At 49.3% G+C, this 26,530-nt stretch overlaps 1 protein-coding gene across 1 annotated transcript in view; it reads right to left on the bottom strand.

The window, feature by feature from the left end:
• LOC146797994 (calpain-1 catalytic subunit-like) overlaps positions 1 to 26,530 on the bottom strand; it is a 263,715-nt gene that overhangs the window by 166,484 nt on the left and 70,701 nt on the right. Inside the window, exons 3-5 of the mRNA XM_085625227.1 lie at positions 22,130 to 22,248; positions 10,484 to 10,617; positions 9,847 to 10,015 (exon numbers count right to left, since the gene is read on the bottom strand). Of these exons, the coding sequence (XP_085481353.1) occupies positions 9,847 to 10,015; positions 10,484 to 10,617; positions 22,130 to 22,248 (422 nt within the window). The remainder of the gene's footprint in view (positions 1 to 9,846; positions 10,016 to 10,483; positions 10,618 to 22,129; positions 22,249 to 26,530) is intronic.

A 26,530-nucleotide genomic window follows, 5' to 3' on the forward strand; every position in this document is an offset into this window, starting at 1 on the left:
GAGGCTTGTAAACAACATCCTCCTCCGAGCACTAAAAGCATCTGTGAAGCCACAACAGTTGAAAAAGATGGAAAACACGATGACCAGCTATGGGCATGGTTCAGAAACAACTGCAAGGAAACAAAAGCATCGATCTGACCTACACCACAAGGACCCTCTAAATCACCAGTACTATGTCCAACATACTTGGGGGAAATAAATCAACCTAAAGGAACAAATAAAAAACAGGGCAGATAGCAAACTGACCAAATCATCGTGGGAACTGCAGGACAACTGAAAACAAGCAGCAATTGGGGATCTAACTATCGAGGAAGGTTGGCTACGTCGCAGCCCGCCCGGAGATCCTACACTATGCAGATCCCGAGCCTCTCGGTAATTGGCTCTGACAAACACACGGCTCGTAATTAAGTGAAGGTGGAGAACAAGAAAAGTTATCTAAATGACGGGTGCTATTAATCATGAAGCGTGAAAGGGCTTTTCTTTCCACTCGTAGGCGCGGTGCCTTACAAACTGCTTACTGTCTAGAGCTACAGTAGTGCACACACGTCTCTGCTCGGGGGTCCTGCTCCCCTCCACATTGGCACAACGTCCCTCAGGGCACAAAGACGCCAGGAACCAACTGGGATTAGGAAGCTGTGTTGGTTGTCAAAACAAGTGCTTAGACTTGTTGATATTGGACGGAAAAGTATAGTGGGTTCGAAATGGTATGGAATATTCAGTGTGATGAATGGTTTTATTGGGTGAGTGAGGAGTGTCACAATGGAATATCAGGACGTGATTGATCTCAAAAGATTTAACAGAACTGTATATTGCCTCGTTTTAGCCTGTTTTTGGTTTCTGAAACACTTAACCATGAGCAGCACTTTACACACATTTTCCATGCAGCATGCCTCCAAAGCAACAAAGGGATTTTATCAGCTAAGGAGAGAGAGAAACTAATGCAGCTGCAGGCGGGCCTGTGCCCAAGACTCGACAATTGTCAGGAGATGGTGGGATGATAAGCTTCAGGAGAAAGGGAAAGAAGGAAACGAACGGTGGACGAAATTGAAAACATGAATATCCGTTGCCTTAGGTGAAAATCATGAATGGCTAAGGAAGCACAATGCCAGACATAGGGGAAGGCAGAGCAGTAATTCTAGCGGGCAGGGGAGCTAGGAAGAAAGAGCGAGTTCGAACTGCAGAGCCATGGTGGCAGCAGGGGACACAACGAGGAGTTGTAACCCATAAACAAAGGTTTTGTACCGCCACCCTGGGCTCCACAGCACAACCTCAGGACAACAACAATACAAGGGGGAACTTCGCCTGCGCGCACCTCGCATCGGATGACTGAAAATCCAGTGAAAGCGAGGATGCTTCCGTACGTCATTCAACTGAACAGAACTTACAGCAACAAATTACACAAATATATAAACGAGGCACACAAACAGCACAAAAAACCACAAACGTCAGGCGAAACAAGCCACCTCGTTAGGAGGGGAAGGGGCTCAATTTCAGACGTGTGTAGAGACAACAAGCCTTACTTCAGTCGCGGCTCGCGGGGTGGGGGGAATTAAATATAAAACAGAAAACTTACCTCACAGCCGGTCCGCGCCACCTCTGCTCCCCTTGGCGCCTTCACAAACGGTACTGGAGTGGACTGGCAACCCCTCTCAGCCAATCCTGGTGCTGCCAGCAGCGCCAGGATTGGCTTAGGGCACGGTTACTACTTGCCCGCCTGCTCATTAGGAGAACGAGGTTTGAGTCTTTGCTCAACCCTCGCTCTCCTAATGGGCATGCGCAAGCCAGTGCAAACACAAGTGCGCATGACTGGGCACGGCGGAAAAATTTGCCAACCTTCCCCACTCATACGCACTTGTGCTGCTGTCTGTTGCCCCTGGTCTGACAATCATGTCACTCAACATGACGCCGGACCGCCCACCCCCTTCAGACTCTTAAGGGGGTGGGCGGTCCGACGTCATGCTGACTGACATGATTGTCAGTTCTCCCTCGGCGTCTTTGAACTTAAGTAAACTGATTCAGTTTACTTAAGTTCAGAGACGCCGAGGGAGCTAGGGGCAGGGGGGCTACGCCCCAATGCCCCAATGGACGCACCGCGCCTGCCATGTACTGAGACATAGATACTAATAACAGGGCAGGCTCCTTTTCTGGGGCTCCAGGGCGAAGCCCCCTGCATCCTGTGAGGCCCTGCATTCTGCAGTTTGCCAGCCTGAGTCCCAACACTGTGCATCATTTAATTTAACATTGTTCCTAAAAACACAAACTTTGTGTTTTCATGAAGACTACCAGTGCACAAGGCAGCCCTCCCAGCTTTGTCTCCAGACTTTTGGTGCCAGGAGGAGGAACAAGGGGATGAGGGGGCTGAGGCGTGATCCAGCTACAGAGTGCTGTTAAAACACAACACTCTGCAGGTAGTTGTCTGGATTACATGTCCCCTCACAAAGACACAATCCATTTTATTTAGCAGGGATAGAGCACATGTCTCAGACAACACAGTATAGCTGCTAAAATGTGGCTGTCAGGGTGCATGTCAGTGATTACCTGAGTCCAATGAGAAGCCACACAGAGCAGCAGGGGCAGGATCCCCAGTTCTGTCGCAGCTTTCAGTCCTATCAAGAAGCTGGTAGAGGGATTGAGGTAGTTCTTTCCCTTTTCAAACCTGCTCGTTCTGCTCTGTCTGGCTCCTCATTGGGAATCATGGCGTGCTGGTTCCAATGTCCAACCCTAGATTCCTGCTCTGCTGCTGGCATGGAGCCTCCATGTTGCCAGCAAATGTAGCAGGGTAAGTAAAAAAAAGTGTTTCTCTCGTCAAGTATGTATGTGTTTGTGGGAGACTGAAAGTGAATGTGATTGAGTGAAAGTGTGTGGGATCGAGTGTGTTTGAGAGTGTCAGTGAGAGTGAAAGTTAGAATCTGAGTTTGACAGTGTGTCTGAATAAGTGAAAGTGAGTATCAGGGAGTGAGAGAAGGAGTGTTAGTGTGTTAGAAGGAGTGAGTGATTGGAGATTGTGAGAGGGAGAGGAAGCGAGTCAGGGTGTAGTTATCAATGATGCAGCAGGCGCAGTTGCACCATGGTCCACAGTCAGTGAGTCTGAAAGGCTGAGTGTCTGTGTTTGTAAGTGAGAATGATAACCAGTGGGTATGGTTGTGTGTGAGTAACAGAGTGGGAATGAGTAAGTGAGAGAATGTGAGATAGAGTGAGTCCTGTAGCCGGCCTGCCCTCCATCATGGTCAGCCTGAACTTTGGATTTCCCCCGGTTCAGCGCGACCTCAAGTAACCCTTAAGTGTTATTTGCTTCTAAACACTACTTTTGATTTATTTTTTAAAATCTCATCACTCCAGTTCTACGTATTGGATTTTGTAGCTTTGGTCTTGTTTTACTCGTAAAATTGTTCATGTTCCTAAACCTGTGTGGAATCTTTTGTGGTGTTTTCATTATTTTACTCTGTGTGTGTGTTGCATAAATACTTCACACATTGTCTTCTCTAGATAACCCTGACTGCTGTGAGCCAAGCTACCAGAGGGTGAGCACAGGTTATCTTTTAGTGTGTATCTAGCTTACCCTCACTTGAAGGGTGGCTCCTGCTTGTACAGCGTGCATGATTGGACAACCAGAAACCCAAGTTCTAATAGAGGGAGTATCAGTGAGGCAAATTTTGAAAAAATAGGGTGACCTTCTGGCAGATATTACCCCCTACTACTATGAAAGATTACCATCCACTACTTCTAAACAAGCATTGGCAAAGCCAACAGGTCTCTGCAATCCGGGAGCTATCTGCGTTGTCATTGACAATGTGTTTTAGCCATGTGTTATGGAGTGTAGTGGCTGTATGTGGAGTGGAATTATGTAGGTTGGATTGGTATTGGTTGCTGTGCAATTGTACGGTGTTAAGTCGAGTTATGTGCAGTGGAATTATGTGGCATGGTGTGCAGTGGAAATATGTGGATAGTAATTATGTGGTACTGAGTGTACTGGAATTATATGGAGTGGTAATATGTGTTGTAGAATGGCATGTAGTGGAGTGGAATTATGTGGTGTGGTCTTGAATTCTGTGGAAGAATGTGGGATTCTGTGGGGTGGACTGAATGTATGTGGTGTATAGTGGAACTGTGTTGAGGAATTATGTGGCTTGTTGTGGAATTATGTGGTGTGGAATGGAAATTAAATGTACAGAGTGGAATTGTGTGACATGGAACTGTGTGGCGTGGAGTGAAATTATGTTGAGGGGAATTATGTGGACTGTGAATAAGCACATTTTGATCCATGTGAGAGTAGACACAATAATCTCCCAGTGACCCATAATGCTGAGAGCTCCGTCAACATAAATCATCAAACCCCTGTAGAAGCGCTTCCAGTGCAAATTATGATGGGCCGCGTGTCATTATCCATATGCCGAACTCAGTGAGTTCGCTTCACAATGTGTTTGGTTTCAGGGAAATGTAGCCAAATTGAAGACATTCTGGCAATTATTTGCAACTTTCAGACGAAAGGCCCAAGTATTTACTTGACGCATTTCGGCATACTTTTCAAAAGCATGTTTTTATTTGTTTGTATTTATTTAAAGATTTGTTTCACAGAATGCAGACTTTCCGTGAGTACCTCTACTGAGCCCAGCGTATTACTTTTATGTTCATGTTTCCTAAACAGCTCAACCACGGTCTGGTACTCAAGAACTGAAAAGGAAACACCTTCTACAATTTATTACAGCTTTCAATAGCAGGCATGCCATACATTTCTTTTTGGAAGCTGTACTCGGAATTATGATATTAAAAGACAGGCAATATTCTGATTGCGGTTAGTTGCTGGCACATTTTACTTTACCAACAGTATATAACAAGAAGCAGAGGTAAATGTATTTGTACTTATATAGCGCACTTCTACCCAGGGGTCTCGTAGAGCTGTATTCATACCGCTGTGGAACCCTTCCTGGTTTTCCTGTGAGATGTCCACTCCTGGGCACCCCCAAGGTGAAGCCAGGCATCCTAGCGCTGTGGGGGCCGTTGTGGAGATTAAGCAAGCTATTGCCCAGAGTTGCACAGTGGGACCCATGATTAGAATAGGCACCAAGGCGAGAATTATCAGGTCCGGGTAAATTGAATCCAAGAGCCGCCGAGGCGGGAATTGAACTCTGGTCCCTGGCCAGACTTCTGCATCAGGATCTGCCGATATAACCATTGAGCCACACTTCTCCATAAGATAACTGTTGTGATGTCCTATCACCCAAACACAAGCGATGTGGAGAAAGGAAAAATTCAAATGTAAGTTTAAAAAATAAAGATCGCTCTATTCCATCTGTCTGTGTGTTCAAAGTATTCAGGGCAACAAAAAATCAGGACTGGATGCAAGTAACACATCATACCACATAGAATAGATTATGTTTTGCACTAAATAACACTTAGCATTCACCAACTAAATGATTTGATTTTGCCACTCACTAAAAGTATTATTGGATTGTGTCACTCATAACATGCGATCAGTGACCCTGGAAATGTGACTGCATTTACCTGATTTTATATAGCACATTTTAGCGACTCACAATTTGCTTGTCACAAAAGGAAATGTATTAATGCTCAGCTTTATTTTGCGATTCCCAATAGGGTCGCAAATGACCTACCTCATCAATTTTCATGAGGCAGATCACAATTTGCCGCCCATTGGGAATGGGCAATAACACAGCAATGCTGCTTTAAAGGAAAACGGGATGTGTTCAAAAAACCAAAATGAAACGTTTCAGTTTCTTTTTTGTAAGAGTAGGCAGTGGTCCATGGGACCACTGCCTGACCTTCAAAAATATTTCTGCTGCTAATCGCAAAGGGGAAGGGGGCCACTGTGTCCCTAGAGCCTCTGCGCCTATCTGCATAGGCCTTCCTCTTTCTTTTGTGAGGAGTGTCGGTGACACAAATCTGATCTGTGTCTAGTGCTCAGCTCATGGTCCATTGTGGTAGCTTTGTCCCAATGGGTCTCCCAAACAGCAAGGTAGGAGGGCTTTCACCTGTTGCAGAATGGTGAGTTGACCTATAGGCACGAAGGGCTGGATGCAAAGCTGACTTGAGCTTGATTCCTTTAAGAGCAGCATGCTGCACCACTTTCTTCATGGTGCCCATAAATTGTTCAACAACGCAATTTGCCTGTGGCAAGAGAGGCGTGCTTTGCAGATGCTTGATGTTCAAATGACTAAGAAAGTCCTTAAACTTTCTGCTATCGAAGGGCAGACCATTGTCAGATTTGAGGATGGAAGGAACATCCCACCCTGCAAAAATATCATCCAGCCTCTCAATGACTTTGTCATGTGTGGTGAATGATACATTTTTCACTAAAGAAAAAGTGAGTACTCATCAATAACTACCATGAGATGATCGCCATTGTTTAATGGTCCAAAGAAGTTGACTGCAATTTTTCCCCACACTTGTTTAGGAAGGTCAGACATATTTAGCGGATGCTGTGTTGTCTTGGAAGACAAGCAGTTATACAGGTGACATGATTTCATAGTCAACGCGAGGAAACCACATTTGATCTATGAGAACTTTTTGGTGGCTACAATGCCACATTTGCCTTTTGTGTGCCAGTTCAATTGCTTGTGTCAAGCTCTTGGGTATGACAATGTTTGAACCTCTTAGTATGATACCTTCTTGAGTGACAGAATGTTCTTCCTGCACATTTTTGAATTTTTTATATTTAACGGCGTCAGTGAGAGGTCAAGCAGGTTTTTGCCATGACTGTGTTGAATTGTATCCATGATTGTGAGCATGTCTCTGTCTGTATTGGTAGCAGCATGGAACTGCTCAATGGATAGAGCTGTAGGGGTGCTGGACTTGAAATTAATGTATGCTTCAGCCTCTTTAGATGTTGCACTGTGACGCTGCAACAGCACTCGTGAGAAGTAATCTGTGGGGTTTTGATCTTACTCCAGTTTATGCACAATAGTGTAATCATACTCTTGAAATCTGAACCCCACCTATCGATGCGAGGGGGCATCTTGGCTTTGTGATTTCCAAAAATGATGAGCAACCCCTGGTGGTAAGTGACAAGGGTGAAATGCATTCAGGACAGAAACACATGAAAATGTTCACAAGCCCACACTACATCCAGACTCTCTTTTTCTAGCTGAGAATAGGCATGTTCAGTCTGAGCTAGACTTCGGCTGGCATAGGCCACAATGTGTCTCTGAGCATTTGGATGCCCATTGTGCTGAGCAAGGATCGCAATCAATTCCACTGGGCTTGTGTCTACAACAATCTCAGTATGTAACTTTGGATCAAAGTAAGCCATTTTAGTTGCATTTTCAAAAGGGTGTTTTATTTTCTTGAAACTTAGATCACATTCAGAGGACCATTGGAATGGAATATTCTTCTTTGTCAGTTCTCGTAATGGGGGACTCACCATGACAAAATCACAAATGTATTTGGAACAATAGCTGGCTATGCTTAAGAAGGATCACAGCCCGATTACATCTTGCAGGGGACAGGTGGATGACAATGTTTGTACTTAGTCATGATCAGGAGTCATCCCCCTTTCAAATGCCCAAAGAATTTGAGTTTGGTTTTGTGAAACTCACACTTTTCTGCATTTAATGTGAGACCTGCATCGGCAAGCAAATGGTACACTTGCGTAAGAGCTTTGACATGTTCCGTTCGTGTGGCCCCAAACATTAATATATCATCACTGTAGTTAAAAGGTTAAAAGCATGTGTGAGAGGTTGAATTACTCAGCAAGTAACATCCTGAAAGATTTCTGCAGCCGACGACACACCAAAACTGAGTCTTTTGTATCTGAACAAATCAGCATGCTTTGAAAAAGTAGTAATGTACGTAAAGTTCTCTTTCAGGTCATGTTGATGGTGTTATTTTGCGATGGCACAAAGCCTTTGTAAATCTGGGCATTGGATCTTGCCTGCTGGTTAATAGAGACCTATTTTGGAGCACCTAGAGGCCTCTCAGCTGAGTGCCCGGGAGAACCTATCCTGGTATCTCATTATTTTGCATTGCTCCTTCACTTTGTCACCCTGTATCGTTCCTTCTTACCAAGTCCAACCTTCTCATTCAGTTATTCTGTCTTTTTGCTTCTCTCAGTGTATTAACCTACACATTCTCTAGTCTCCATATCTGCATTCATAACTATTGCTGGAAGTAATTTGAATCAGTTCTAGGCAGGATCCTGAACTCCAACTAACAACAACAGATGACCTTAGTAGCTCATAAAAAACTAAGATCACCAGGCCTAGTAGTTACCTTATAATTTCAGCATTTAAGAAATACATTTTATTGCAGCCAGTGAGGTCAGTTTTCTGCTGCGATTATCCCTGTAGGATGCACAGAGTCGGGAGGGGCTTAGAGAGAAAGCTAACAGGATGGGCGGGAGTGGCTGGAGGAGCAAGCTGACAATCAAGGGTGCATGGAAGGGTTGGGGCAGGAAGCTGACAAGGGAGGTTGGTTGGGAGGGGTTGCGGTAAACAATGGGATAGGGAAGCAAACGGACAAGAGAGGGTGGGTAGGAGGTAATGGGGAAGCACACAGGCTATTGAGGGTGGGCAGATGGGGCTAGAGGAGAAAACAGACAAGGGGATGGTGGGGAAGCAGGTATGGCAAGGCAAGGTGGACAAGGAGGGAACAATAACTTCAACTGAGGGAGTGCAAGAAAAATTAATTCTGATGAGGGGAAGTACACAAGGGACAAAGCTGGAAAGCACAAACACTCTTCTAGAGTGCTTAAACTAAATGAAAATGTATCACCTGATAAATGAGCTGTGGAAGGACACAAGTAATAGATCCATGTTCCGGGGAAGGGACAAAATCAAGAAGAGGAAACAAAACCTACAGAAGCTGACAAATGAGAAGCAAGCAAATGAGAGTGACAATGAAGCAAGCCAAATGTAAACACTGGGAGGGCTCAAAGGCCACTTTAAACTAATGCAACATGTCTTGCAGAAGGAATTACATAGGCTGTCTTGGACAGGACCTATAAAGGGCCACATGCTTTTAGGGGAGGAATAGGGGCAAGTTGTGGTCTGTAGGGCTGCTGGTTTCTGCCTATGTGCCCTGGGAGAAGGTGAAGCGTAAACTCTTCCTCTGTGGAGTTTGAGGTACTGGTGCCCCTTGCAGCATGACTCAATTCACGCTGCCCTTTTGATTGGTAGCGGGCGAGGGTCAGGGCATTCAGACAGCACAGGCTGTCAAGTTTGCCTCTTCATATCCCTTCACCAATCTTTGAACTATGGACTGGCCATTTATAGAGAATTAGAAAATGTGTTTTGGAAATGTCAATTGTCTAAGAGATTGAGTCGGGGTTATTGTTATGTGTGCTGTCATAAATTTGTTGTCTGTAGAACTCACTAAGGTGGTAAGAAAAGCAGTTGTAGTTGGTGAGATGTGGTTATTACATTTTAACTGATAATGTTTTAAGGGATTTAATAAGAGCAGGGACAACTAATCTTGTGTTAGTACGGACATGCTGGCGGAGAACTGAGCGGTGACGGTAGGAGGAGTTTGTGAGATTCAAGCAATCAGTATGGTGAACCACCAGAAGGAGAGGACACAAGGGAATAGCTAGATCAGAATGAATAAGAGTTGGAGTGCACTGTAGCTTTCAGCCTGAAAGAAGTGAAGGAATGTGAATAAATGTCAGAGGGCCACTAGGCCCAATAGTTTGGGTCCGATGTAGAGTTTGAGGTATGGGTTAGCTGAAATAATTCATTATTCACTTGACAGGTTTAGGTTTGTGATGCAACGAGCCTGGGATAGTAACATTCTAACTATAAACTTTGACCTTCAGTCAATATCAGTTGAGTATCATGACAACCTGTACATTCCCTAAGGCACCAACATTATCTGCCCAGGTGGTAGGACACGTACCTCCAATGAAGCGCCCATCAGAGACCTCATTTGCAAGGCTCTTCTGATGGTGTGGAAGAGCCCGGCAGGTGGTGCCTTGAGGTTGATGTGCTCCCCAATGCCGCCTGTGAAGTCCACAAAGGCCTCATTCATTAACCCCTCTTCCAGGACCTCGTAAGACCCGTTCAACCTAGAGAGACACAGTCCAAAGCAATCGAAGAAGGAGAAGGGAGAATGGAAGACAAAATTGCAAATGGTTTAAAAGAATAAATGCCACAATCAAAAAGCTACCTCATTTATTGACTGTAAGCACCGTGTTGGATTGGTAGCTGTGGTGCAGGTGGGTACTGGGTGTATTTGCAGATGTGGTTAGTTGCTGTTGCGCATTAGGAGCATACACTACATGTTAGGATTTATGTGCTTTAATGAGGCATGTATTTAGGGCTGTAACAGAAGTGGATTGTGTGGCTGTCCACTCAAAGGACAGCATTTAGGTGCATTGGCAAAGCTATGTGTGCAGCTTCCTTAGTAGAAGAGGAGAAGGTGCTGCAGGTCAGGATAGAGTTGCCCTGGCAGAGCTCTGTCTATGATCCTGGTACAAGAGAGTTGCACATCAGGATTGAGGTGTATGTCCCTGTAGGCTCTTTCTTGTGCTTACTTGGCATAGGCCTTCTCCAGGAGAGCTGCCCAGAATTCTTCCTTCTCGGGCGAGCGCAAGAAGACCAGCTGTCCATCCTTGACAGGCAAACGGTCATCAATGACCACATCCACCCACTGTCCGTACTGCCAGAACTGAGAGAGAAGGGTAATGTAAAAAACAGGAAAAGTGAGATGAGTTATGGCATCTGTGCCCTGTTATTGTCTTAGGCTACCAGTCACAGGTGTTCACTTTACTGCACTGCGAATGACAGGTACAGTCAGTGACATGATAAGAGCAGATTGTTAAAGTTCATTTTCTTTTAAACCACTGCCACATTTTTGTCACTCAATAATATGTTTATTTGAGACATTATATCTTAAACAACAGAAAAACACATTAAAACCCATCATATATAATTAAAAAATTTAAAAACATTCAACGAAATTTCATAATAATAATACTAATAATACAGAGTCATTTATGGACATTAAAACTCTAGCCAGGGCACACGTTACATCCATGAATTGTCTTCTAAATAAAAAATGTGGTGCCAACAATCTAGACTTAATTTTACATTTTAAAAAGATAGGTTTTAAGATTTTCTGCCAGAAAGTAAAAAATTGTTGACAATCCAAAAGTATATGAACTTTCCTGCAATTACGCTGTAACCCCCATCCGCACAACCCTTCCTGTATCTTGAAAGAGCGCAGCCCAGAGGGGTGAACATGAAGTGAGTGTAATCCTATTTTAAATGTAAGAGTAATAAATAATACATCACATTTGCGTGTTCAGGAGACTGTGGGGACAAGGTAAGGAGTAGTTAGTTTCACAAACCTCACAGAGTTCTGTCTCTGCATCTAAGTATCGGAAATCCCTTTCTCTTGATTCTAACCCGCCTAATATGGATAATTCGCTCTTAGAGCAGGTTAGTGGAAGTGCCACAACGTAATTGGAGAACCTCAATATATCTGCCATCACCTGCAGCTGCTCTCTGATTTTTTATTGAGATCACTAGAAATAATCTTATCCCTACATAGGGGAGTTATATTGAGTTGTATGGATATTATCAATTTGCTCCAGAATCTTAATGTTCGTATGACTGTAGTGATAGGCCAGGATTGGGGCCCAACTTCCACCCTGATGGGCGATACCATTGTACATTTGGGGAAGGATAGCAGATTTTTTAGGCAACAGCCTTTTTACCTTTTCCCAATCTAAAATATTACCTAAGCCCAGTACTTCTACTCTGTATAGGACTTTAGGCAGGATTAGTAAAACTAGATGGAGCTAGGACCCATAATCACTTTTACATTTTCTTAAACCGCCAGAGGATGATAGCGCTTTTACCTTTAGTGACTTGATATGGGAAGCCCAAGTCAGTGATTTATTAAAAAGAATACCAAAATATCTATATTCTGGGGTTTCCTCCATTTTGGACTACCCAATAGAACGTACAAAGCTATGCGCCTTCTTATCACAGGTCAAGATTTGAGTTTTGCCAGAATTATTAGTTAACTTATTTGTAAGGCAGTACTTTTTAAATTCCCCCAGTTTGCTTTGTAAGCCAACAGGAGTCCATTCCATAATGACTAGGTCGTCCACATAAAACAGACAGGATATATGGGAGCCCTCCCATTTTGGGAAAAAAGAAGGGGGTACCTGAAAGGATTTTTGGAAGAGCAGCTAAAAACTTGAAGCTATCAAACATCCTTGGCGCAGCCCATTGTTAATGCTGATCTTCTGAGAAAGGCTACCATTAACATCCAACCACTCGGGCCCAGTTCTCCTATGGAGCTCTCTTTAGTATCCAAAACCAAGATTTCGTCTTGTGATCTAGAGGGTGCCTTATCCATAATAATTATATAGGAAATGGGGTGAGAGTCACATGAGGGAAGCCATCCTTAATGGAAGAAGATGTCTCACACACATATTAGTGTCCTGCTTCATCATAGACATCCTCTCCACACCCTGATAAGATAGTACTACCAGGGCGGACTCAGACCTCCATGAAGACTTGGCGGAAGGAGGGAGTTCTTACATAAAACTTAATGGATAATAATGGGATCCAGATACTCTAAAAATACCTCAAAGTTCCTCAGTTGTCACCTTTTTTTTTGCAAATCTGTTTTTATTGGTTTTGCAGTTTGGTGCAGAAGTGCATTGTACGGCAGCATGCTTTACACACAGTAAGACATAAACTTATACAGGTTGGCAGATCATGCCGGCAGTCAAGAGGAGATAACCTGTTGTCTGGTTGCGCGCCAACCACCACCCGCTTAGGAGCCGGCCACTTTACCCTTACCAGTTCCGGTGTCTTCTCTTGAGGAGGGGCCATCGCCACCACCCACCAGCCATTGAGCCGTACATGGAAACTAATCTCGCCTACACAACTGAGGCGTCAATAAAGACAGAAAAGTTACATGCAATACAAAAAGAAGAACCCATAACAGAGGCAGCGTGAACAGTGTTTCGCATGGTGTGCTCCTTCCCCCTTCCTACCCCGACCCCCCCCCCCCCCCGAACCCCCGGATCGCCCCTCCCAGCTCCCACGGATGCAATTATCCCTAAGTGTTCACAGACGCCCCATCTGTGGGCCAGTGATAGTGGGGGCTATGCTATCCCGTCAGCGAGACTGCCTGCACTGCGCCGCCGCTTGCGCCATCGCCATCCTGTCTGGCCTCCCCTATGCAGCCCGTGGTACCTTCCCCTTCCAAGCGCCGAAACTCAGCAAGCAACTGCTCCCAGCGGTCCGCCATGGGCTCCCTCCGCAGCCCCAGGGTATCCTCCCTGCGGATGGCCGTCTCCTCCGCCCTGGCCCATGCCTGGAACGATGAACTCCAGGCCCGTGTGTGTGGTGGGTAGTGCGCCTTCCATCTCCTGGTGATGAGGCGCTTCGCCACTACAAGCCCCAGGTCTAGGAATCGGGACGCTACCTTGTCTTTGGGCGATCTGGTAAATTGGTGTAAGATGTGTTCAGGCCAGTCGAAGGGGATGCTGCGACCCACACTCCCCTGTAACTGCCCACTGACCGCCCTCCAATAGGTGTGCAGCGCAGAGCAGCTCCACAGCATGTGTAAAAACCCCGCCCCCAGCTCCCGGCACCTAGGGCAGAGCGCGTCGGCGCGGTGGAAGTACCTATTAATTAGCTCAGGTGTGAGGTAGGCCCTGTGGACTATGAACAGCTGGATTTGGCGGACCCGCATATTGCGGGGGATACACACTGGGCTTTTGAGGACCCTCTCCCACTCTTTGTCCACCTGCGGCCTCCCCAGGTCCAGCTCCCATTTGCCTCGGAGTGGGCCCAGATCAACCGCCGTGTGCTCCCGCAACGAGGCGGCGAACCAGCGGACCAGGTGCCCGCCCCTTCCCATGACGTGCAGGTATTGCATGGTTAGGTGTTGGCCAGGCTCCGTAGCCATGCTCCCCCATTTGGCGGTCAAGCTCGCCAGTAGTGAGCGGTGCGTGAGGAATCCGCCGGGTGGGAGCCCGTCCCCCGACACCAAGGTCTCGTACGGTATCAGCTCACCATCCCTGTATAGGTCCCCCAGCGTGTGCACGTCCGCCGCCCACCAGCCTGTCAGCACGGGGGCCGCAAGTACCCCCCAACCTCCAGGAGAACCCTCTAGGGGTATTGCCGGCACATATGGCACTACCGCGCGCGTGAGGTACAAGGCCCTCCTGAAGCACCTGTGCGCCACAGCCAGGAGGAGCGGCAGCGGTCCCGCAACCGCAGCCAAGGGGTGAAAAAGACTGGTCACACGTTCCAGCGAGTAGGGGGCTGCCACCGTGGCTGTATCATCCCTGCCCCTGTCGGCCAACCAGCGGGCAATCCATTGCAGCTGGGCCGCCAGGTAGTAGTGCTCAAAACATGGTGCCGCCAGACCACCCCTGTCCGTCGGGAGGAATAGCTTTGGGAGCGCTAACCTGTGCCTGGCAGTGCCCCAGACAAAATCCCGCAGCATCCTGTTGAGCCTACCAAAAAAGGCGGGGGGGACGTACAGCGGTAAATTGACAAAGTAGTACAGTAGGCGAGGGAGCATGACCATTTTGGCGAGCGCCACCCTGCCCGTGGTTGTCAGCGGGAGCGTGCTCCAAAAGGCCACCTGCGACCTGAGCGCCGTGACTCCCTTCCCAGGTTGCCATCGAACAAGTCGGTTGGGCAGCGGTAGATGTGTATCCCCAGGTATCGAAAGGTGCCGCCCTTCCATTGAACCGGCGTGCCATTCAGGCTGTAACCCTGGTCCGCAGTCCCCTCGCTAAAAGCGTACAGACAAGATTTACCCGCGTTCACGTGGAGCCCCGAAACAGTGGCAAAGGACCGCAATAACGGGGCCAGCCGCTCCGGCATACTACCTACATCTTTAACGTACACTAACAGGTCGTCCGCATAAAGCGACACCTGGTGAACCGCGTCTCCCAGTGGTATACCATCTCCCAGGGTCGTCCGCACAGCCTCCGCCAGGGGTTCCATCGCCAGGGCGAACAGCAACGGGGACAAGGGGCATCCCTGCCGGGTGCCCCGGCCCACCGGCACCGCCTCCGAGACATGGGGGCCCAACTGAACACGGACCGTGGGATTCCTGTAGAGTAGATCAACCATCCGGAGGAAGTCCCCATCCAACCCGTACTGCAGCAACACCATGGACAGATAGCCCCACTCCAAGCAATCAAACGCTTTCTCCAGGTCTAGGAGGAGGCACCCCGCTCTGGGCCATCTGTGCACGGCCTCACCGGCCACCCTAAAGTATCTTCTAAGATTTAGCGACGTGGACCTCGCAGGGACAAACCCGTTCTGGTCGGAGTGCACCAGGTGCGGGACCACTGGCGCCAATCGGTCCGCTAGGGCCTTCGCCAGTATTTTGTAGTCGACGTTGAGCATCGCCAAGGGACGGTAGGAGCCCGGGGCCGTGGGGTCGCGGTCCGGTTTAGGTAGGGAGACCAGGAACGCCTCCCGCATGGAGGGTGGGAGCGACCCTTCCTCCAGCGCTTTGTTATATAGCTCGCGCAGCAGCAGCACCAGGGTCTCGCGGTATGCCTTATAGTACTCCGCGGGCAATCCGTCCGGCCCCGGAGTTTTTCCCGTCGCCATTGATTGGATCGCTTCCCCAATTTCCTCTAGGGAAAGGGGGCCACTGAGCGCCGCGTTTTGCTCCCTGGTGACCGCAGGCAGGTGAATGGAAGCAAGGAACTCCCCAAGAAGGTGCCGGGAGCCCGTCCCCTGAGCCGCGTACAAGTGTTTGCAGTGGCCCACGAAGGCCCTATGTATTTCGCGCTGCGTGTGTACCATCACTCCGTCCTCCCTACGGATTGCTCCGTTCGGGGCCCTGCGATCCTCCTGCCGGATTAGCCAGGCCAGCAGGCGGCCCGCCCTATCTGCCCTGGCGTGCGTTGTGGCGGTGTGCGCCGCATAATTGTGGCAGCGGAGCCGCTCCAGGAGCTCCGCGTGTTGCCCGCGGAGATCCTCCAGGCTGCATGAGTGCCTGCCCCCCCTTCTCCTTCCCTCTCGTACTGCAGGAGGTCGTTTTCGAGGCGCGCCAGGGAGTCCGAGAGGGCCCGACGTATGTTCCACTGGGTCCCCAGGCAGTGCCCCCGAATGGCCACCTTATGGGCGTCCCACTCTACCAAGGCACTGCTCGCCGTCCCCTCGTTGGCATCAAAGTAGGCTAGGATGGCTGTACCAAGGGAGGAACGGAACTCCGGGTCTTCCAGTGCGCTCGGTTGAAGTCGCCAGGTGGGCACCGGTAAGCGGTCCGCCACCCAGCCAATCCGAAGCCATAAGGGGTTATGGTCGGAATGCGTCCGCCCCAGATATTCCGACTGTTCAATAAGCGGGAGCAATGACCGGGACCCCACTATCCTGTCCAACCGTACATGTATGTCGTGGACCGCCAAATAGTAAGAATATATCCGATCCGTTGGGTGAAGTGTGCGCCACAAGTCCTGCAGCGACCAGTGCGCGAGCCAGTCTCCCAGCGCCCGGGCGTTAGATTCCACCACCGTGGCACGGAGGGGAGGGAAGGATCTGTCCAACTGGACATCCAGTACCACATTAAAGTCCCCTCCCAGCATCCAGGGAAGCCCAGCATAAGGATGTAGAAGCTGCGTCAATCTCGCCAAAAAGGAGGCCTGGTCCACGTTGGGCGCATACAGCGAGCCCAGCAACAGCTCTTGGCCGTTCAACTTCCCCCGCACTAAGGTGTACCTGCCCTCCCGATCCACCACCACCTCTTTGCAATCGAAAGGAACGCCTGCTCGCACCCAGATCAACGTGCCCCGCGCGTGCGCCGAGTAAATGGTGCCGTACGTGTGTCCCCTCCAGCGCCTAGAGAGCCTGCCCAGTTCCGTCGAGGACATGTGCGTCTCCTGTAGGAGGGCAATCCCAACGGAGTGTCGCTGCAGATAGGAGAAGATGGCGTAGCGCTTGGACGGCGTGTGCATGCCCCGTATGTTCCAGGTCACAATGTTAGTGTGCGCCATTGCAAATCTAGGTGAGCAAGCCGGGCTGGGGCCAGGGCGCCCGCGCCAGGGAAAGGGGGCGGGCCACAGTCAGGGGGGAGCATGTTAATGCGCTGCCATGTAAACAGTAGAACCATTATGAACAGTGTAACAAGCAGGGCGTATTCCCAACGGGGCATCCGTCCAAACCTCAGTAACGCCAGGTATTATTAGGCTATTGCAGTGTGGTGACAAATGGGGTTCGTGCAATCATAGCAACCTCCTGGCACTAGTATCCCTCCCCTATCCCAACTGGAAGAGGAAGGAGCAGCATCAGGTCCGTAGCTGAACTGCCGTGCAGGCCCAATGCAAGCCCCCAACGGGATGCGTCCACAGGTGTAACGTCAGGTGGCGCTCGCATCGCACAGCCCGCCCCCACAAGGTCAGGCGCTCCCAGTTCTGGGCCCAGGAACCATCCAACACAGTGCCAAGGCAGTCGCGCGACCCCAGTTCAGCGCATGCAGATCTTGCCCAACCTTCGACATCCTGACATCTGGTCACACAATCAGGTCCGCCGTCTGCGGGGTCACCACTGGCAGAAGCAAGTCCTCCGAGACCACCGTGGACGGGGACGACGCCCCACTCGCTCCCGCCACGTTGTGCGTGCAGGCCTCCATGCGATCACTGGCGGGTGATGTCCCAAGCATCGCCACTGCCTCCAACGCCTCCCGCCGCTCCATCCGGATCCTCTCCAGGCTAGGTGCCACCGGTCCCGGCCGCGCCGGCTGCCGTGCCCCCCGGCGCCCTCGTCTTCTGGATCGCCTCCCCGGGCGGCCGTCGACCTCCGAGCCAGCAGGCCTCTCCCCCGTCCACTGTCCCGACTCCTCCAGCCAGTCCCACACGTCCTCCGGGGAGTCGAAGAAACGGGCCTCTTCTTTTGCTACCACTCGCAGGCGGGCCGGGAACAGCAGGGAGTAAGACAGAGCCAACTCACGTAGCTGGCGCTTCACCGCCATGTAGTTGCTTCTGCGCCGCTGCACGGCTGCGGTGTAGTCCGGAAAGAGCATGACTCGGCTACTGCCAACGGTCAGGTCACCAGATCTTCTAGTTTCGCTGAGGATCGTGTCTCTGTCCCGGTAGTTGAGGAGCTTGAATAGGAACGGTCGGGGCCGGGCCCCCGGCTGGGGTCTCTGCGCCGGCACCCTGTGCGCCCTTTCCACCACGAAGTGTTGAGATAACACCCCCTGGGGCAGGAGGCCCCGCAGCCAGCTCTCCACATATTGCTCCGGGTGTCTGCCCTCCACTCCCTCCGGGAGTCCCACTGCGCGGATGTTATTGCGCCTCGAGCGTCCTTCCGCATCATCAACCCTGTCTTCGAGCGCATGGACCCGGTCCAGCACATCCTGCAGTGCTGCGCTATGACTCCGTACAACCGGTTGTAGTTCTTGAAGCGTCTGACCATGCGACTCCACTCTCTCGGCCAGTTTGCGGTGGTCAGCATGGAGGAGGGTGAAATCGGACGTGACCTTGTCCATCCTCGTTTCGAGTGACGCCCTTGTCTGATCCAGGGTAGCGCCGAGTCTCTCCACCGCCGCTAGCATGGTGTCCATTTTAGTCGAGAGGGCCGCCGCTTGCGACTCCTCGTCCCCCCCCGGCCGGCCCTGCGCGGGGTCCGCGGTCCCAGCACGCGACTGACCCTGCTGCGTCTTGTCGCGAAGTCGGCCCATCACGTACTGTTGGGCGGTCTGCATTCACAGCTCATCTCCAGGCGCCGTGCACTCGACCGGTCGTGGGCCCTCTAATCCACGCCGGCTCTCCGCTCCGCTCCGCTCGGCCACCGGGCCTATACTCGGACCCCGGGGCCCTGCCGCTGGGCCGAAGTCAGCAGGGGGAGGACCGGGGATACCCCACAGCCCGCAGCAGCAACCGGCTCCGGTAGGGGGGCACACCGGTAGTAGTCCTCCAGGCCGCAAGAGGCTCCCAGGATCGTGCGTCTCGCTCCCCTCAGGGCACCGCACCACCGTGCCCGCTCACCGATGCTCCAACTAGCCGGCGGCCAGCCCAGTCCCGTTCTCGCCCTGCTAGGTACACCCGACCGGTGCCCGCCAGCAGACCGCTGCGCGCCAAGGTTCGTTCGCTCTGCGTCGTTGCCTCTGCGCAGCCACTAGGGAGCTAAGCAGTCCAGGCACAGAATCCCCGCCGGCCAGCTCCACAACCGGGGTCCCGCTCCCAGCGGCGCGCAGCACCCCGGGCGACGGCCTCTCACCTCTCCGATGCGCGGCTCCAGGCGACCCCTACAATGGCCAGTGCACCGTCCTCTGCCGCGGCCACTCACAATATGGCGCCTCACAGGTTATGGCGCCCGCCCCCGTCAGCACCAGGCCTCAGTGCCCGCTCCACGGCCTACGGGCTCTCCGGACGCGCCGGGCGCACCTCTGAACCCCTCCTGCGCAACAGCTGGCCTCTCCCGGCCGCCCCAGTTCAGGCTCCGCCGCTCATGCCACTCCAGCCCAGGGTCCTCCTCTACATACGGCTCGCTCCCATGCACTCCGGGCTCACCACAGTAGGCCCCAGGTCGCAGCTCGTCGTGCTGTCTCGGCCTCCACGGCGGTCCCCACCACTCGGGTCCGCTGGCTCCCCCGAACTCCAGCCATGCCGTCCCACGGGGGGCCGCCGCTTCTCAGCTCTCCACCGCCCTGCCCTGCACGATGCGCAGCAGTCTCTCAGCCTGCAGGGCCAGGGCGTCACACTCCACTCCACGTTGCAGGGGCCCCCCGCAGCTCTGCAGCACCCGGCAGGGCTCCTACCGATCTGTGTCTGCCAGCGATATCAGCTCCCAACCGTCAGGGCACCTCAGCTGCGAGGGGAGCAACCTCTCGTGCAGTGCCGTCCCCCGCTCCGTCTCCCGGCTCCCTCGCAGGGTCCCGCAGCAGACCCCGCCTCACAGGCCGCCGCGCGCCTCCTCTCCGCACAGGTCCCGCCGGGTCGCGGCGCCTCGCAGTCACCGCTCGCGGGGCCACGCCAGCTTCTCTGCACTGCCCCACACCGGGCCCACGTCCAGCGACCACGATCTGCCCCTTCTCAGGATGATCGGCAGGATGTCCGGGAGGTAACGGTCGGAGCCTCAGTCGCTCGCGTCCGCCATGTTGCCCGGCTGGCCACGCCCCCCTTCTTCAGTTGTCACCTTTATTTGTGAGTAATTTGGGTATAGTTAAAACCAAATCGCTAGGCGGGTATGTTGTGCTCAATGGTTGGAACCCGTCTAGTAGTTGCCAACATGTTTCTGCTCACTCGAAAGCCTAACTGGTCTGGGGCATTCTTCAGGGCTGCGGGATCCCTATCTTGGATAAGCCACTGGGCTTGTGCAGATATATACATTAGTGAGGGAATATTACCACCCACCCTATTACCTAAGGTGAATCCTATCTGATAATCAATCAAAAAGTTCACTTAGATGACCCTAAATTTTAGGGGATACCAATTCATCGGTCCAGGAAGGGGGGGGGGTGAGGGGGGGATGACGTCCTTTATAGTCACACTTACGTCATTAGGATCATCACTCTGGTACACCTAGGCGTTCCCTCTCCATGCTGCTGGTATAAATACTGACACCCCTCTTTTTGTGATAATTAACTTATGTACAAGAGGAAAGCGTGGGTGTTCACTCCTCCCTCTCTCCCTTTGTGATATGGCTCTTTCAGTATCCCCCAAAAAGTACCCAATTTGGCCTACAGAATATCTCATTCCACCAAGTCAAAGGCGACCCAGAAATCTACAAAACATGTGTAAAGTGTAAAGAGAGGCCCCAAGTTGCTAAGGACTTTTGTGCAACAGACCAAAAGCTACAGCAGTGGTCAATAGGGGAATGCCAGGGCTTGAAGTTGCCCTGTTCCAACGAATCAGATTCCACTCTTCACACTCGCTCTGCCACATTTTTTTGTTGCTTTGAATGTTATGCGCAGCTTGCTATAGTATAATGATTTAAGGACACATTTCACAAAGCAAAAGAAGTGCATTTGGTACAAGTGCAAATTGCTTCACGTGCACATGTTTGCCACCAGAGCAAAATGTGACTTTTGGATTGGCAGGGTGGCATGGCAAGTGAGGCTGATGGGTGTCCTGTTCACAAGTTGAGATGATGGATGTCACGTTCACAGAGAGTTGTGCACAGATGTGTGAGCTGCACAGCTCTTCTTCCCCAGGGGTTCTTAATCTCACACAGCTCTCTTGCTTGGGAAGGTCAAATGGAGAAGGGGTACAAAATGTCCTTACCAAACACTAAGTGACATTCATAGCGAGGAAGGTAACATTCCAACACCTTATGGGGAAGGAACCTAAAACTTTCAATTTTCCTGCCCCAGCCCTTGAACACCTATGCACAGAAACACCCTCCATCACACAAGTGGCTATCGAGGGCCTGCTGGCACAGCACACACCAATCCTGTCCAAGTGTTGCCTTGAACCCATATTACACTTCACTGATGAGGCCCAATAGCTCAGACAAAGAGTTGGGGTTGCTGGTGTTTGCATGCACAGGGAACATTGTCTAGCAGTTCACACTGGACTATCCTTTTTGGGACAGATTAATACTGATTTGCAAATGGTTGGTCTCGATCGGGTGTGGAACTAAAAGTAAAACGAAAATGGACTGGAATGTGGCCTAGAGTAATTATTAGTAACTGCGATGATTTCAAGTATTTCAACCACTTTTTGTTTTGTTTTGCTACATAGTTAAATTCTTCACTGTATTATATTATATTTCAGTGCTAAACAGAATCTGAGTTGTGATTGGTGTCCCCTTGTGAGTTTTTCTATCAACTTTAGAGTAAAAAAGTTGAAATGGTTAACTATGGAAATAATAAAAGATTCAATGTATTAATTCACATTAGATCCTTGACTGTATGTTGCGTTTTTCCTTAAAAATCAGACGTAATACCTTAAATAGAGTAATTCTGACTCCTAACAATTTTGTGCTATTTCGCAAATTTTACGTAAAATTAATTTATTTGATAACATTATTTCCCTTACACGCCTGTCCAGAAATATTGTGGGGGGGGGGGGGTACATTTTTCTATCAGTTTCAGACTATTACCTGTAGAAATCATAACATGTCAAAATCATTGTGTTATCAGGGGGTGAAATTTGTTGAGACGAAATTATCACTGAATATCTAAACGATTAACTCTGGGACAAACACTCCTTGAGCTGCGGATCTCCTCTCTGACTGACCTGGAAGTGGAATATGCCAGCATAGCCCTCGCGAAAGTTCTGTCCGGGCAGTACCACCCTGTCCATGAGCCGGGGATAAAGGCTGAGGGAGGCGGCTGCTGCCAGGAACCAGCAATTCCCTGCGAGACAAGAATTGGAAACATCAACACGGACAAAATGTGATAGATTCAAAAGCCATAGCTTTAATGCGAAAAAACATAATGACAAGATTAACAACAAAAATGTGTATAAATGTAAAGTAATGAAACTGGCCTAACTATAGTATATATGTATATTACCGACCTGCCACCTACTTTTCTTCGTAGTGTATGTGTCGTGAATGATTAGCCATGGGTAACACATGCGTTGCTCTATTTCAATTGAAAGATTAATGTTGATATGTGTCTGCTTTCCTCCTGTTGAAAGTCATTGACATAGTGATGGCACCAAAGAGGATGCTTATGTTTTCATGTGTAAATGACGATGGGGTGTCTGCATTATTAAAAATACATTTTATAGCAACTAGAGGTACAAAGCTTGAAATAAATTAATTTTGACCTGCATGTCTTTTTATTAAAAAGCACGTTGCCTTTTTTTACAGATAAAGAGACGTAATATGTTTAGTGCTTAATTAGTAAAAAACAGAAGTGCCGGGCCTTAGGTTTTTCTCGGAAGCCCATGACCAGCAATGTCGAAGGGTTGGAGTGGCGTGGCGAATAGCAAAGCTGGTTGTTCTGATTCAACCTCATGCCTCTATCATTCACCACCAGACACTGCCTGCCTCTTTTTCTCTCTCTTGTAGGTACTTTTTCATCCCTGCTTTCACCCTTTGTCACATTTTCCCCATCTTTTCCTTCCTTTTTTTTCCCGGCTTTAGTGCTTTTTCGCTCTCTTGCTCTGGATCAAAGTCTATTGGTGTGCGTCCCACCTGAACCACTGGCTCAAATTTAGCTTGTACTGCATCCTCCAGACCAGTGGTGGCCAGCACGGATCTAGGATGGTGGGATGGGGGTCCGAGGGGGTAAGAAGGTATAATTGTAAAAAAAAAAGAAAAATTCACTTACCTCCTCGCCGCTTTGTCCCACGTCATCTCTCCTCTGCCGACCAGGAAGCAGCTACTCCACTGAGCCAATCACAACTCTGCAATGCAGCGCTGTGATAGGTCTGAGACCTGGACATGTTCTCCATTCAGGCTATAATACAGCCCGCATTGATAACATGCTAAAGTGCGCATGACTCTTTGGGCAGCCAGAGAGGGCCAGTCATAGCATCATGCGCACCTTAGTGTGCCCACCTCTCCTCCCCTGCTGTCAGAAGAGCAGCCCCATCCTCATGCCGTAGCAGGGAAGGATAAAATTATAATAACATCACGTTATTATCATTTTATTTTTCGTTTCTTTTACTGCTGCAAGGCAGCAGTGGGGCGACGCTCCTCCGCCTTAGCGGAGGAGCCGCCACTGCTCAAGACCTTATTGTTACACAGATCTGCTGTAATCTAAGGGAGCAGACTGAGTTGAATTAATGTATTATGATCAAGGTTACAGAATTGCTGATCTATTAAGCTGATGTTACTTTAAGAGCATTGGTGGGTCCTCGGAGGAGCATCGCCCCACTGCTGCTGTGCAGCAGTAAAAGAAAGGAAAAATAAAATAATAATAACGCAATGTTAATATCATTGTATTCTTCCCTGCTGCAGCAGCATGAGGGCGGGGCTGCTCTGCTGACAGAGGAGGGGAGGAGTGGTGGGCACACTAAAGTGCACATGATGTTTTGACCAGCCCTCTCGGGCCTGCCAAAACGTCATGCGCACTGTAGCATGTTCTACATGCAGGCTGCATTACAGCCTGCATGGAGAAAATGCCCAGGCCCCTATTCCCCGTCTAAGCGCCGAACAACGGCACCAAGACCAATCACAGCGCTGCATTGCAGCGTTGTGATTGGTTTGGGGGAGCCAATCACAATGCCTCATGGTAGCGTTGTGATTGGCTCAGGGGAGCCTGGCTGCTTCCTGTTCAGCGGAGGAGTGACGACGTGAGACACAGTGGCGAGGAGGTAAGTGAATTTTTCTTTTTTTTTACAATTATACCTCCTTATTCCCTCACCTCACCTCACCTCCCCGACTCACCACCCCCAAATCCGTGCTGGCTGCCACTATGTTGTTTTATTTTTATTGTTTTATTGGTACTTTAAATCTGTGACATACATAGGAAACCATCACATTCCCTGGTATATTGTCATTATATTGGCTGCCACTAGTTAAGAGCATGAAAGGCAGATAGGACAACATGAGAACGTGGTAATGGAAATTACGTGCTCCACTGCCTGCTGGATATTTTAAGCATATGTAACAGCTGACTCCTTTGCTTTGCAGGAATCAGAGAGATCAATTAACTGAAATGTCAGCAGTAGTAGGAGAGACACAAATGCCATTTCAACCTGGTGACATCGCAGAAAGTGACATACCAGGACGTATGTTCCTAATGACATGAGAAGAAGTGATGTAATGCTACTTTAGTCCCTGGTAACGTTACTGATATTAAAACCCCCTACATGTGTAACATGGATAAACTCAGTTTGTGAAGCAAATAAAAGTTTGTTTTTGTCACTAACCTTACTTTAACAAGGGTGCTGTCAGGATTTGTCAAAGGTGTAGTCATGATATGACGGGATTAGCCATCACAAGGCAGCAACACAAATCTCATATAATTAGGTATAGCAATGACCTGCCAGAGAAAGCCTTCATATGCCCAAATTCAACATTGTGTGCCCAATTGACACATAAAATTGAATACCCATCTACAGCCTCATGTTCCCAGGGACAACCCAGCTATAGCATCATAGCTCAAGTCATAACTTCAAATGCCAGGCAAAGCCTCGAATGCAGTGAGAACACCAAGTACCAGGCACAACAATGAAAGACCAGGGCATGTATCTACTTGCTTATTGTTTTTGTAAATATTACCTGCAGCTGGGAACCTTCTCGGAGCCCTTTGAGCGGGACAGACAGGAGAGTGGGGAAGCTCGGAAATGGACAGAGAACGCTGGTGTAATCCAGAATTACTACAACAATCCTTTAGATTGTATAGGGTATGATACCAAAGCCATGGTTAAAACCAACAGGTTAATTTAGGATTAGCGGAGAAATGAATGTAACCGTAGACTGCTAGTTGGCCTAAGATGCATGAAAAAGATCTCAAAGAGACTAGGACAACGGTAGGGCCATCATCTTAGGGTGGACAATAGAGTTGAGCCTTCAGGCCTTAGTGGTACTTTAAGAAAGGTTCCTCAACTCTTAGATGAGTAGGCAGGTTATTACAATATCAAGTCCCCTGTACGTGTAACAAACCACCACAGACTCATTTGTCTATCTAAATGTCTGGGAGTGAGAAGGTTGTGGATATCTCAGGCATTTGTATGGCTGGAAGATTCCACACAAGTATTTTGGTGCTTGGTTATTCTACACCTTGCAGACTAAACACAGTGTTTTGAACTGTGTTCTCACTGAGGGGAATCCAGTGTACATTTTGAGGGTGTGCATGATGACCACGACTTAGTTAAAGTATGAGCCATGCCACCTGATTTTGAGACGCTTGGAGTTAAGCAAGGTTGTATTTTCTTTTAGGTATTGTAGATGATTTTTTAGCAATGCAGCCGGATGATGATCAACACAAGGACTGTGGTTATTACTTGAGGAAGAATCCATGGATGATCATTTTTTGGTTACTCGAGTTGTCAAATGGGACTCCCAGGTTGTGTATCTTTCAAGCTGGCTGTTGGGCCCATGATGCCTGACTAAGTAAAATGTAAGGATAACGGATTTACAGGGTGTAGCCGCATGAGCTATATTTTCTGACTACTGAGGCAGTCTGCCACTCCATGAGAGTCCCTAGATCATTCCTTTAATTTTTTGAGATCTAGGTGTCTTGAGCGTTCAATTGAAGTCTAATGTAGTGGTTTTATAAGGTTTGGGTTAGCGGGCCATGTAGAAGAGGGTTGGTGAAAGGGTTGATTCCTGTAGGAGCACACAATCAATGGTAGTTTTTTTTATAGAGGTAGGAGCCTACTTTGATTTGCCAAGTGCAATTCACTTAGGAAGGAGGTGAACTATGCTGGGCCAGGATAGTGCCTTGGCAAGAGCCAGGTGCGAAAGACCGAGTAGGGAATATCGACCTACCACAATATCCTAGCCAAAATATCGAGGACCAAAATATTGACATGTAAGGATACATAGGTAAGTTTAGGTATGCTATACTGGATTTCACATATATGTACCTTGATGATACATATATCTTCAAGGTAAGAAGAGGCAGAGTTAAGAATAGTACATCAATACTAAAGCCCACTGCCGAGGGCAATATCGGTTCTTAAGGGCTCTGAACCCAAGATATGAGCTGGAGCTGCAAGCGAGAGCCTATAACGAGA

The sequence above is a fragment of the Triturus cristatus genome, chromosome 9 (assembly GCF_964204655.1).
Source record: "Triturus cristatus chromosome 9, aTriCri1.1, whole genome shotgun sequence".
Lineage (NCBI taxonomy): Eukaryota > Metazoa > Chordata > Amphibia > Caudata > Salamandridae > Triturus > Triturus cristatus.